This window comes from Polypterus senegalus, chromosome 11 (genome assembly GCF_016835505.1).
Source record: "Polypterus senegalus isolate Bchr_013 chromosome 11, ASM1683550v1, whole genome shotgun sequence".
Classification (NCBI taxonomy): Eukaryota; Metazoa; Chordata; class Cladistia; order Polypteriformes; family Polypteridae; genus Polypterus; species Polypterus senegalus.
In genome coordinates this window covers 143,146,950-143,161,606 of record NC_053164.1, presented here as the reverse complement: position 1 = coordinate 143,161,606, position 14,657 = coordinate 143,146,950, and the positions used below count along the sequence as shown (strand labels likewise).

Below are 14,657 nucleotides of genomic sequence, written 5' to 3'. Positions count from 1 at the left end.
TGCATCCATCAAACCAGTTTGTGAAGCTGTATATTCCTTTTCAGAAGTAGAATTTATCCTTTCAACATTTAGCACAAGGCTGAAACCAACACTGAGTATAGGATGTCAGTCTATACACAGGACATTCACTGTCACTAGTTTCAGCTAGTTTAGAAGGAAAAAACATGAACAGGGTATTTGGAATTTAGTATGTAGTATCCTGATAGATTAACCCTGAGGTAGTCATTTAGGTGCTAATCACTGAGAACAGTTCAGAACATCAGCATGATGAAGTTTGTGTTAGAAAAAGTAGGCTCACAGAGATATGTTGGACCAAATAGTGTAATAACCTTCATGACTGCTGTCCTAATGCTGGGATGCTTCTGTGCACTAACAAGGCTCTAACAGCAACAGAATGATACAATTTTTACCAGATGTCACAGACTGAAAACTTCCATCTGTAAGGCAACACTGAGCTTAAATACCATACTCATTTACTCAGTAATGTCACCTCCATAAAGGGGTTTGAAATGAAGTAGCACATGGTTCCAGATGCACAAAGTCCTCAAGTTCTTTCCTGGCCCAGCCTAATCATACTTATAAATGTGTAGGGCTCCTGATGCGGCTCTATTTTTTTTAAAAACGTTTTGCACAGATAGAAAGTGTATCCCTTTCCATTTCTGCACTTGCTGGAGAAAATAAGCCAAGTCCTGCTTTGCAAGCTTTCACAGTTCTGGCTGTTTTATTGTATGTCACATCTGTTAGAAAGACCAACACCAGTAGAAATTGTAGTGTCAGGCTGCAGTGTGGTATCCTCATGTCTTGGTTGTATAAAAGCCTTAATCTCAGATGAAAGTGGCTAATAAAAACAATGCAGGATATTTCCTCTGCACAGCCATTGAATTTCTGTGTGAAGTAAAAGGTCATTGCATTTTAAAGAGAGTTTTTCCAGAAACACCTAGAAAATTCTGTTTGGTTTGGCATTTGTCAGAATGGTATTTATCATCCTGAAGACAGATGTCATAACACGATCAAATCATGAATTTGGCACAGATAGCCTACTGGTGATTAATACAAAGATAGATGGAAAAAACAAAGAAATTTTAAGGTCTGCTTTACAGTGTGCAGTGAAGCCATTATGCCTTCTTGTCATAGCTGGGCATCCATCTGTTGTTAACAACACTCATTATTCTAAAGGCCCATTCTTTTCAACAAAGTAATTCTTTAATGAATTATACATGTCATCACATTTAGTGGTTGTTTTAAAATGTAACAGTATCAGAAATTCCCCTTTCACAGACAAATCTGCAAAAAATTATTCTAATGAACATTGCCACTTGAGCATTTTCACCTGTGTCCACTGATTCCTTACACTAAATCAAAAAAGATTTGCAAGTGCCATTACCTTTCCACAGCTGCTTCTTTGCATCTAATGACAGAGCAGAAACTCTTCTCTGTATGGTGTTTGAAGTGCATCTCTGATTAAGAGGACATTATTTTAGTCCCTTTTTTGTGAAATTGGAATAAAAACTCAGTCACGAGAATCATTGCATTCATAATATATCCGCTATCTGTAAAAGGTTTTTTATTCTTTGCTAGATTATGTGCCGCTTTAAAAGACGCTTCGGGTTGCAGCTTTGGATTTCTTGGCTGGTTTAATGAATGATGATTGCTGCCTTTTTAATCCTGCATTTAGTTTGCTTACCTTCTCAGATTCCAGGAGGCGGTCAGCAGGGAAATCACATCAAAGTTCTTGTGAACTGTGGTAAAGTGCCGCTTGAAATTACAACTTTTCCAGACTGCAGTTCAGACTCTACATACTAGGCCCACATACTTGCCTTTTACGCTTGTGAAGAAATACTTGTACTCCTACTCTTGATAAAAATAGTATATTCTGTTTTCTCTTCAATGACACAAGACTAGGTTTAATTTGTATGTAAATTGTGGCTTAGCAAAGGGTAGCCAGCTTTCTTCAAAACAATTCAAAAGCACCATTTTGAAAATTGAACCTTAACTGTCAATCTAATGCAAGAATGTCCTGTAATTGAATGCTATAGTAGCTATAGCTCAGATACTTGTGTGGAATAGGAAGACAACTAAATTCACAGCTCACTTTTTATATAAGATGCTTGAAACAAAATGTGATTCAAAGTATGATAGTTAATGTACAAATTCTAACATAGCCTGGGACTTTTTTCATACACGTTTTTGGGATTATTTTGAGACTATTTCGTGAACTACTTATTAATGGTATGTCACTTACCAGTTGTTTGCAAGCTGCCTTTTGGATATCTGTCATCAAACCCGTAAATCTTTAAATTATTGAAAGAAACCCGAATACACAGAGAAAATATACAAAGCTCCCTGCCCAAACTTCTCATAGACAGTAATGGATCTGAACTAAAATATCTGGAGCTGTAAAATAGAAGAGCTAATCAGAGTTCCAAAATGTCACAGTCCATTTCAGAGCACATTCACAAAACACTTTCATACTCACAACAGGCCAATTTGGAATCTCCAGTTTACCTAACACCCTTGACTTTAGAGATCGTGAGTACCTGTATAAAATACTGCAGACACATTGGAACAGACAGTAAACAGGCTGTGATTTAAACCCATGCTACTGAAGCTGTGAGGCCGCATTATTAACTGCTACTCCAGTCAGCCACCCTGCAATATAATAAAGTAAAACTTAAATCCAAATATAAAGTAAACTTTTAGTAAGTGCATTTCATAAATCATAAATTGAATATATTTTTTGCAAAGATCAATCCATCTATTCAATGGAACCTCCTCAAGTGAAACAAGCTCTAAATAATATATCATACTGAAATATGCCAAATTTTTGATTGATACCTAGAAATGGATTTTATTTTTTCCAGATACTTTAGCTCACCATCTTTAGTAAACGCTGCCCCAACTTTGTAGCATCAAGTGGTAGAAACAAACCAACTCTTAAGAGGGTTACAGATTTAAAATAGTACTTGAAAAGATGAGCATGAAGGTGACCCATGATCTCATGGAAATAAATTGTTTGAAAAATGATTTAAAAACATTCAGACAATCTGGGTAGAGGTAGCAATTATAGAAAACTGTTAACTATTGGTGTATTTTTACGCCCTTTCCTTGACACACAAAGAATTTATGGTTATAAGTAAATGCCAACAAGTAGAATTGGACCATTTGTGCCATTAATAATCATATGACAAATTGTCCTTTAGATGGCTGATTATTTTTCTAAAGAATGTGAGTCAAGTGCATGTTTCCATTTCTAGGATTTAGTGAGTTCTGCAGTTAAGAGAGTGAAACCATTTTTAGAAAAATTTGCAAATGGCTTCGCAAAGTTCTGCATGCAGATTGTTTATTCTCTGTTTTGAAAGAACATATTTCTTGCCAGTAACATCATGTTATAACTTGTACATTATAATTCATTGTATAGTTTTGAGGGGGTGGTGTCACTGTTTTGTTGCTGTAGTAGTGTCATTTTGGTACAAGTAGTGCAGTGACTGATTGTCTACATCATTTTCTTTGCTGTGTTTTTACGATCACTCTATAGTTCTGTCAATGCCTAGACTGCAATGATGAAAAGTAACCAAACCAAAACAAAACAGTTCATTAATTTGTAATATTGATTAATGTTGGAGGAAATGCAATGGAAGTTGTTTGCTTATAAAATTGCCTAGATTTACACACTGGACACTCACTTCTCTCTTGGGAGAACAGAAGTATCTAGTGAAAAAATTGTATTTGTGTGAAAGGAGTAAAAACTGCTAATACTAGCATGGCTGCAGAGATTTCAGTATGAAATGCTCTGTTCAAGTTCATGTAAAGCATTTGGATTTAGTTTGATGTATACAATGTTACAGGGAAGAAAGAGGTAAATATGAAACGGCAAATTTGTAATCATTGTCATATTAAGTATTTCTGCACACAACAAGCCAGATTTGTCACATTAATATTTTCATTTTGTGTATACTTTATAGTTGGTATTATATTATACAGCTGCACAATTTTTGTTGTTTTTATATGCATGCATCTTTCCTATTTTACAGCTCTGTGTGCTCCACGATGTCTGAATGGTGGATTGTGTGTTAGCCCAGGCATGTGCATTTGCCCTCCAGGCTATTATGGAGTGAATTGTGACAAAGGTAAGCCAGAAACATAGAACCACTGTAAAGTGATTGGTTCAGTTGTGATCACTGCAGATCTTTCTTTGCCTTGCGTGTGTATTTTACTTGGATGGCTTGGAAAGAATACTTTATGTGCTTTAGTGAAGACCACTTGTCATTTTTTTCATAAAACGTTATGTGCCTCTTCTCTTGTTTCTTATTTACCTACCTCAGAGGGGTTGAATTCAGAGGCATCTGCTGCTGAGAAACATATCCCAAAATCCCAGGTTTCAGATTTTCCTGTCGCTTCTGAGTTCCTAGAAACACGGGCTACAGAATGTTCACCTCTAGAGCCTCAGAGTTTCCATTGCTTGACATTCTAGAGCTGATAATCAATGTTATTATGACAAGAACATGCACAGCAGCTGATGTTGTGGTGGTCATTTTATGTTTATGTACTTCTTGTCATTTCATTTCATTGTCTGAAAAGTGTGATTCAAGGGAGTGTTGAATTTCTGAGTGGGTTAATAAAGACCTGGAATTTGAGTAAAATAAAATTTTTTTTTTGGTTTATACTGATGATTTTTCAGTGATTTTACGTTTACTTTCCTGTTTTGGATTTGGCGAAAACTGTTTTTCAAGTTTTTGTCTTTCTATTTTTAAGACTGCAAGTGTGTTTAGAAATGTATTTTTTTCATTCTCTAGTACTAAATGCATCAATAAAGCTTATCATCCATTTGTGACACTTTCCTGTTTCTTCCTTTCCTAATGGAAAATGTTTTCCTCTACTAAATGTTTCATTTTTCTCTGCTGTGTGTTCTTTTCTACTTTTCTGTTCATCATTTTTCCCTAACCACAATACTTTTTCTTACTCTTGTATACCTGAAAATAAATGTATTCCTTTATTTTTTTCTTTCTAGACACTATATTCTGTTGCATTTTGGGTCTAGGATTGCTCAAAGAATACTCAGAAAGGTCCATCTAAGCACATTTATTCTTAAACTTGAAGGAACAGTATTGGAGTCTGTTAAAGACAGAAAGCAAACATGGTTTCACTCTAGTCATACCTTTCTGGCAATGAAAAGATTTCACAAGTCTCTCCATTATTGCTATCAAGTTCCGTGAACAATGTACATGATAGAAAACTCAGATGGTTAGTGAACCAATTATACAGTAAGTTGTTGAGCTTTAAAGGTTTTTACTAGCATGAGACATTCAACGTTGACAGTGCAGGATCAGCTGGAAGATGGCAAACAAAGTGTCACCTGTCTGAAAGTGTTTTCAGCTCTAGAAAATGCAGCCCAATCATTTACAAGTTCTCTTGTTAATTTATATCTTGACAGTAAAGTTTTAATTTCTTTTGGTAATGGTCTGTATCTTCAAGCAATTAACCTAAAATATAATAGTATGTAGCATTTTTAGAGTAAAGGGTGTATTTTGTTTTGCTGATCAAAAACCCAGTTTGTCCTTCTAAATCCTGATTTTTTTCCCAGATGCGTTGTATGTTTTACTGCTGGGCAAGGTAAAGTTCCAGAAAATTAGGTCTATTTATCATTAGCATTATAAAAGATGGGATTGTCGTATTACGTTAGCATACATGATGCACTATATGCTTCTAAATATAAGCAAAACACAACTGTCTAATAATCATAATAATAATAATAACCCACTCATGCTATTTGAAATAGTAGCATTTTCTTCACATTTCCATGTAGACGTTAATGAATAATGTTTTTAAAAAGAATATAACCAAAGTTGTATATAAAAATAATGCTTTTATTTATCTTAAACATTCAAAGGGGTCTCAAAATGCAACTTTCCTTTGTATTCACCCATAAAAATCCCACCATCAGTAAAAGCAAAAAAACAAAAATTAAAAAGTGCTCACCCTAAAATAGTGTTTCCCTTCTTCATGGCAAACCACACTTTTGAAATCAAGGAAACTGAGAAAAATTTCATATGTACTGTACTGTTTGTAAGATCCTCTTCTTTTGCAAATGTTATCTATGTGTATTTTCCAGATCTGCAAACAAGATGTTAATTATTGTACTTTTGCTTTCTGTTGTCCTTTTTACAGAATAAAAAACATAATTTCTCTTACACATCCTGTTTTTCATATCAGTGTGTTATTAAAGGTGAGGAAAAGACTGACTACTGTATATGTTGAAATCTTCCCTTATTTATGCTTTGAAATGCATGTATCTCAGTAGAAGTTGCTGCAAGGCAGGAACCAGACCTGAACGGGACACCTGTATATAGGGATCTCGTGCTCACATATACTTGGGCAGTTATGTGCAATCAGCCTTTAGCTAAATTATGAGGATTACTCATAATTACCCATATTCATTGATGTAGAATCGTTCGTGGCAGACACTACAAAAAGATAGCTTAACAAATACAATATATGTCTTTCTTTGACTTTGGCAAGTACTGTATCTCTCAGATTGTAAGTAAATTATTTTTTCAATATGTGCATGATAGGGTATAGAGATACATTATGTTTATTCTTTCTCAAATTATTGTTTTGTGTGTACTATAATCTTCTGCCATATTTAAAACACTACTTCATTAAAACTGAAGAGCACGGATGTGTGAAATTTAGTGAGAAAATAAAAATGTTGCTTTTTTTGTATTTGCTATTTTTTCATACCTTTAAGTGCTTACTTGTAATTCTTGCTTGAATTCTTAATATAATCATACAAGAGAGAGTTTGCATTTTTGTTTTATGTTGGGCAAGGATCCAGTATTTTTACAAAACACTTCAGAAAGGTTAACAAGAATATTCTGTAACATATGTTGTTTATTGCCATGATGTCCATCCTTGGTAATAAAAAATGTTTTGTCATGGTATAGGGAAGCATGAGTGTTTTGTCTGAAGTGATAAGGGATCAAAGCCATTTAGCTTTGTCTTTTCAGTGTTACAGGCAAAACACTGAATATGGCTTGGTCACAGAAATGTGTACCATTTAAAGAATGTTAATGCTTCATGTGTTCTGTAACTAAATGAACCTTATAAACTATCTTTCCACATTCCAAGATGCTATTACCACCTGCAACTAAGAATTTCACCATACTCAGCACGCATGCCAATAATTACCCTATAAACCTATTGTTTTCTGAACACGCCTTTTCCTTAAAAACTGCTGGAATTTAGCCTCACAGGATTAGATAAAACTAGGGTTTAGAACTGAATGCAATGCCAGTCTATTACAGAACATAATTATTCATACAAAGACACTTAGTCACACTGGAACAGTTTAAAGCTAATAGTGTATGGTGTCTGCTAGCATTACCTTTGGACTCTGAAGAGAACCTGAAGTCTTAATGGAAAAGCACCCAAGTGCCGAAGTTCCAGTAGCAGCATAGTCTATTCTGCCACCATCTGGATGAATGGGAGCAAACTTTAATTTTTCTGATATTATTGCAGACCAAATTAAAATAGTTATCAGTTTTAAAGTAAGGTTAATTATGCAATAGTTTTGATGGAATTCAGAATTTAAATTAGCCAAAATGAAATTAAAAAAAAAAATACCAAATGGGTAGTCAAAAAAATAAAATGTTCTACATTATAAAACCATCCAAATGAAACACTTTATTTTTTGGTTGAGCATTTTTAAAAAGCTATCATTTTTGTATATTACATGCAGAAAGTTCCAATACGATAATGAACTAACATGTATGGATAACAATAGTCATCTATATGCAAACTCAAATGTCACATTTTCATATTTGAAATTAAAGCTATAAAGTCACCCATATTATTTTAAGTGATGCTCATACAGAAATGATGCATTATTCCTAAGCAAGTCATGCAGAGTAATCAAACATGAAAATCAGTGGATTCCAACCTGGAGGTTTACATCATTTACCTGACAAAGCTGCATTAGGTGGACAACTAATGTTATGAAAATTGCTCTTTGTACATTTGCCAAATTGCAGAGTTTCTAATTGAATGCTTCAATTTCTAGACAAGTCACATGCTCTTTACATGCACCATTTCAGTTGTATATGCAGCATGAAGTTTTGTGAATATCTGAAAATTTAAGAGGTATCTAATGCTGTTATATTACCAGGAAACTAATAAATAAAATGTGATTAAATGATCTTGGGGATTTTATGAAATTAGATTTTGTCCTTATTTTATGCATTTTTGTTTTGCAGCAAACTGCACTCGAACTTGTCAAAATGGGGGGACCTGCTTTCACCCTGGAAAATGTCTTTGTGCTCCCGGTTTTGAAGGTCAACATTGTGAGATCAGTAAGTGTGCCTGTGCTCTGCTGTTTGTAAATAAATAAAATCAGTAAAAAGTCAAGAGCATATATTATTAATTTGAAAACCTCAAAAAGCTCATGTTTTCTTAACACAAACCAGTATTAGGAAAACTTCAACACACTAAACGAGAGATCAAACAAAACAACTGGCTACCAGTTGAAGTGTCTGATGTCAAACAGGCCTGTTACGGGAAGAAGCTCAGCTGGTGTTTTTCAATAGCAGAGTTTGCAGCCAGCTGTTAAATACTTGATCAGACTTGAAAGAAAGAATGACTCCCTCATGCCAGACAGAATTGCTCCTGTTTTCTTCTTATTTACTGTCACTGATCTTCATATTATTAATAGCACTTTGCCATGAAAGATTTACTAGTGCCTTAAAAGTGATCATTTTAGTACTGTAGGCACCTGTCAGTATTTGAATACCAAACATTTTTTTCCTCTGCTTTTAAGAATTAATGTTATTGTAAATTGCTCGAGGTTTCATTTTTTGTATACTATTAATGTAGCACAGATGAAGACACCGATATTTGATAGGACAGTTGCGTATTTTCCTTCATAAAACTAAAATTAAATGCATAGATGAATGAATTATTTCTCAGACATTACATATTTTGAAGTAGTTTTGGTACTTTATCTGTTTTCTTTTCAATGATTTGTAAAGAAAAAATTTTGAGGCAATATTTTGATCACACTATGAGAACACCCATTAATATTTTTACCCAAAGGTTAAAAAAAACATAAAACACATTATGAACCTTATATGAATGTACTGGTGTGTAAAAGTATGTGTAGTATTTGGAAAATCCTTCAAGTCATTGATTTTGTATTTTAAATATTACTGTAACATCACTGTGCACTAACAAGATGGGCGGGGTCTTGTATTACAGGCAAATGTCGTCAGCCATGCAGAAATGGTGGAAAATGTATCGGAAAAAATAAATGCAAATGCCCAAAAGGTTTTCTGGGAGATTTTTGTTCAAAAGGTTAGTGAAATCTGGAATCATTCTGTTAGCAGTTATTAATAATGTTTTGCATATTTTGGTGTTGTGTATAGTGCTGGTGCTAGGTTATTTTGAACCCTAGGCCAAGCTTATCAGTATGCCCATGTTCATTAGCTGACACATGCAGCTGGATTCCCCCCGAGGCAAATGCCTTATTTACCTTAATGGTGGTGCCGGCCCTAGTTGTGTAGGTCTTTTGATACATTTTATTTGTGACAGCAAATGCTGCAACAGAAAACAGAATGGCTGTGGCTGTTAGTTAGTGAATAATGTAATGTTTTAATTAGTATAATATTCTAATATTTTCTCAATTAAATTTTTATTTTTTTTGCTCCAGTACTAACCTTGTGATTTTTTAAATGCTGTATTCTGTAATATATGTTAACTTTTACTGACAAAAGATTAAGACTTTAATATAGGAGTATTTGTTAAAATTATGTATAAATTATGGATTATTCAAGATAAGTAATTGATAACGTTTGTGCAGAGGGGACGTTACATTTCATTTTACAGCATTGTTCAAATGGATACAGGAATATTTTATTTGTTGGTGTAATTGTTTGTATGGTGTGGGATTGGTTTCTACCCTAATTTATCAAAGTTATATATTTGCATATTAAGAGCAATGTGCATTAAAACAGGCATTCAAGATTCAATGAAGAAACAAACATTCAAAGTAGAGGATTACAGGACTTTCAGAAATCTTGAAACACTTTGATTTAAAATAACATAATTTGAAAAATTCTACTGTATATACACTGTATAGGTTAACTGTACACTTTAAATTGGCCACAGTATGAGAGAAAATGTGTGTGTGTGTGTATGCACAAATAGGCCCTGTGACTGGTGGCCTGTTCAGGGTTGGTCCCTGGCTTACAGTTTAAGCTTCTAGATTAGACCCTGCCCACCTCTGTTTTGCATGTTAAGTAGGTTATGTAATGAATACTTACTGTGGATTGAGAGAGTATCCCTTCACTTTCTGCACACTTTTTTGTGTTTTAAGTTTTAGCTAAATAGCTAAGTGGAAACACATTTTCATAAAGGTTTGCAATTTCTTAAAATCAAAAAACTCAGATCACTCATTTACAGAAGTATTCAGAACCTTAATTCAGTACTTTGTAGAAGCCATCTGGGCAGTAAATATAGCTTTAGGTTTTCTTTGGTAAGTCCCTACAAGCATTGCATACTTGGATTTGATCGGTTTATCCCTTTCTTTCTGGTAGATTTTCTTAACCTCTGTTATATTGGAGGGAAAACAGTTGTAGACTGTCATCTTCAGGTCTCTCCACACGTTATATTTGATTTAAGTCTGGGCTTTGGCTGGGCCACTCAAGGACACTCAGAAACTTGTCATGAAGCCACTCTAGCATTGTCTTGACTTTATGCTTTGGGTTACTGTCATGTTGAAACATGAACCACTGCCCCAGTCTGAGGTTGCATGTACTCTAAAGCGGGTTTTGTTCAAGTACCTGTCTGAATTTGCATTAATCCTACCCTCAATTCTGACAAGTCGCCTTGTCCCTGCTGATGTGAAACACCCTATTGGAAAATGCTGCCATCACCATGCTTCACCATAATGATGTTATTAGGCAGGTGATGAGCAATTCCTGGTCTTCAACAGACATAGTGCTTGGAGTACTGCCCAAAGAGTTAGATTTTGTCTCAACAAACCAAATAATTTTTTCCTTATACTCTACTTTAAATGCAATTTGGCAAACATAAAGTGGGTGTTAACCATTGTACCGTAAACATCTGATTGATAGAGTGCTGTTGAAATGGTTGTCCTTCTGACAAGTTCTTCCATCTCAGTAGAGGACTTCTGGAAGCGTTGTTAGAGTGACCATTGGGTTCTTTGTAACCTCTCTGACTTACCTGCTTACTCAGTTTGGCCAGACAACCAGCTCTACGAAAATTCATGGTGGTTCCAGACTTCTTCGATTTCAGAATTATTGAGGCCACTGTGCTCAGAGCTTTAGGCCTTGTCCACACGGGCGTTCAGATCTTGGTTAATGAATGCGCTGTGAGCGACCTAGGCGTTTAACTTTAATTTTGTAGTGGCGCTTAATTGACTTCAGTATGACATTACATTCACGTTCGTTTGACTCTAGTAAATTTCAATCTGCAGCACAGATTGTAGTTTTGTGTTTTTTCCTGTAGAGGGCAGTTATCAGGCAGTCCAGAGTGTTTTTAACGTATGGGGTTTGAAATTCACCCTTCATTGAATGAATCAGAATATGAATCAGTTATCTTTATTAGACCTGAGCCTTGACTGCCTTGTGTTAAAAATACTCCTGATATGGTGATGTAGGCAGAGAAAACATTGCCGCATCTACTGGGTTCACCCTTTGATTGCACAGCATGTGTGTAATCTATGAAGAAATGAGAAAACGAAAAGCTAGTACACCATATTACACGCCGGTCAACCAATATGCGAGACAGTGAAGAGTGGCTACTTGTCACCTTGAAGTAAGCAAATATAAAATAATTTAAAATTGAACAAACAAGTAAAAGTAGGGTGCATTGCATAGATTAGACTACAACACCATTTTTAAAAACAATATTGTTCTAAGTCTTTCAACATCGGATGTAATTGTACCACACAGTGTTAATCGGAATTTGGCTAAACATAACAAGAACGTTTCTCTTACTGGTATCCCATTTTTTAAGGTAACTGCTGTAGCTGAGTGGCATAAAAGTATCATGGTCAAAAGACATTGGGGAATACCTGCCACTGAATAGGTCTATGACTTTTTTGGGAAAGTAATAGGCAGATTCCTTTGGATGAACAGAAGCATTTCTGCATGTTCAACTGTAAGCTTGTTCTTGTTTCATTAACAATATGACAGTAAATTAAATAATCTCTCACTCTCTATACTACTGCATGAGGCAGAAAGTTATTTCCTTGACATATGAGACAAAGTGAGGAACCAGTACTGACCAGTACTGATGTCGCTGTTTATTTGTCTGATCTTATAAAAAATATACCTCAAACTACTGCTCAGCTGATCCTTCTAGTGACTTTAGCAGGTGGTGCTGTATAATCCTGTCCAGCTTCCTCTAGGCCACATAATTCCTGTAGCTCCAGCAACACCATTTCTTTGATCTCTTAGGCTTTATTGATACTTGAAAAGAACTGATCCTTATATCTATAACAGGAAACATTTCTTTCTGATAATACGCATACCAGTTTTATGTACTGTATATTCATTTGAAAATTTGGATTCTTAAAGACATTTAATGTAAATAATTGAGGAGATTGTTTCAAAATGCCACATTTTTTTAAAGAAATTATAGCAATTAAAGATCAAAGATTTGTTTAAAGCCAGCCTAGAGAAATAATTAATAAATTCTTCAAATTTATTTACACAGTCATGTTCAGGATAGAAATTCTTTCAAAAGAATATCTATCTATCTATCTATCTATCTATCTATCTATCTATCTATCTATCTATCTATCTATCTATCTATAGGTGAGAATGAGATATAGTCTGTTGAACAAATATTTAATAATGAGTATACAGAACATTAAAATAATGAATTGGGAATTGAAATATGTAATCTTTATAGACAAAAGCAAAAATGGCATTGCTCCAGTAAAATAATCAATTTGAATGCAGAGTTGTCAATATTAATACAGACATACATACCAATAAAACCAATATTTAAGTTTTATGTTCAGTGCTTGTTTGCAGTGTTAAAGTAAATAACAAAACTCTACTTTAATGATGCTTCACATTATGAAACAATGATGAAGCACAACACGGATTGTATTCTGTCACGTTCTATCAGAAAACAGATACTGTTCATGTCTATAAAAAACACATTTACTTATAATATGGTCCGCCAAAATCAGTATGTCTATTAAGTGACCTTTAGCGTTACATTTCATTGATTAAAATGCAAAGTGAAAATTGGTGTTTATTGTGTCCAAAACAAACTTCAATTACGAAAAGCTTAGAAGGTAATGAAATATTTCCAAGTTAATAAAATATGTGAAAAATACATAGTGTAGTTTAAATAGTGAAGTTAATTATTTTTGTAATTTAAAATAATTCATATTCGCACATTCCATTTAGTTTCCCCATAAAAAATAAAGCATGTTACATAGAAAAAGAAAACAGTGGGAATCCTGAATGTCCTCTAAGCAGGAGTACGCTAAGGTGGAATGCTTAAAATGCCCAACTATTTTATCCGTTACTGCCACAGCTTCTGCAACACTTTGTTGTGCAAAAACATCCTCTGCTACTGCCAGCTGCAGTGTATAAGCAACACAGAAAAAACTTGAGACTCCAGCATCATCAATGAGTTTTACCATATTTTTGGAATGGCCTAAGTGCCAAGCATTTCTAGAAATACATCTACTATGGCTTGGCATATATGGGTGCCTCAACCCTGTTTTCCATGCAGCATACACACTGGAGAGCGAAATTCTCATCTGTCACCTGTGCAGTTAAGCTGATGACAGACACTGGGATAAACTACACTGCTCCAACTGTTATTGGCGAAGCTGACAGCTAATTATGTCATGCACAAAGCTGAGGAAATGCTTTTTTACAAACCTGTGCATCATTGGTAAGATGACCTCTGTGGGTATGACTTAGAATGTTGTACTTGGATTCCAACACATTCAGGATGTGCTGAAATCCCACGTTAACAACAACTGACAGTGGTTGATCGTCAAAAACAATATATTGTACTGGTATAGCACCTCTGTTATTTTCACTCCACGCAGGTTATTTCTTGACATTTTTTTCTTTTTTTGCTAGAGTCTGCCGCAGTACTGGCTGATGCTGTGCACCACCAAAGGCAATTTTGCCATGCCTATTCTTATATTTACTTTTACATTTTACAGTTTGCTAGGCTTTGGTTTTCATTGTTACATATAAAAAAATGTCCACTTCACAGACATTTGCTTTCTCCTTTTTGTTTTTTTAGTTATATGAGTACAGGTACACGAGCACTGTACCAGACCAAAATCCAATACCAGTATTGATAAAGTTACATCCCTAATATTTATATATTTATATTTTTGTTGGAAACGGGGAAGGTGGGAAGAGTAGTAATTGGGCATTAAAAAGTTGGTACAACATTGGGAAAATTGCATCACAAACAAATGTGACTATGTAGAAAACTGATGTAATTTGTTTTTGAAATTCTTAATACATGGAGCTAAAAAAAAGTGAGGAAAATTTTTTAACATCCCTTGTATATATTTAAATATGTGTGTGTGCAATGAGAAAGGGAGAAAAATCTGAATTTTATATTTATATAGAGAGAGCATTATTATGTATGGAAAA

At 34.5% G+C, this 14,657-nt stretch overlaps 1 protein-coding gene across 1 annotated transcript in view; it reads left to right on the top strand.

Moving 5' to 3' along the window:
- Positions 1–14,657, top strand: part of wif1 (wnt inhibitory factor 1) — an 84,108-nt gene that overhangs the window by 51,491 nt on the left and 17,960 nt on the right. The window contains exons 6-8 of the mRNA XM_039769735.1: positions 4,032–4,127; positions 8,250–8,345; positions 9,247–9,342. Of these exons, the coding sequence (XP_039625669.1) occupies positions 4,032–4,127; positions 8,250–8,345; positions 9,247–9,342 (288 nt within the window). The remainder of the gene's footprint in view (positions 1–4,031; positions 4,128–8,249; positions 8,346–9,246; positions 9,343–14,657) is intronic.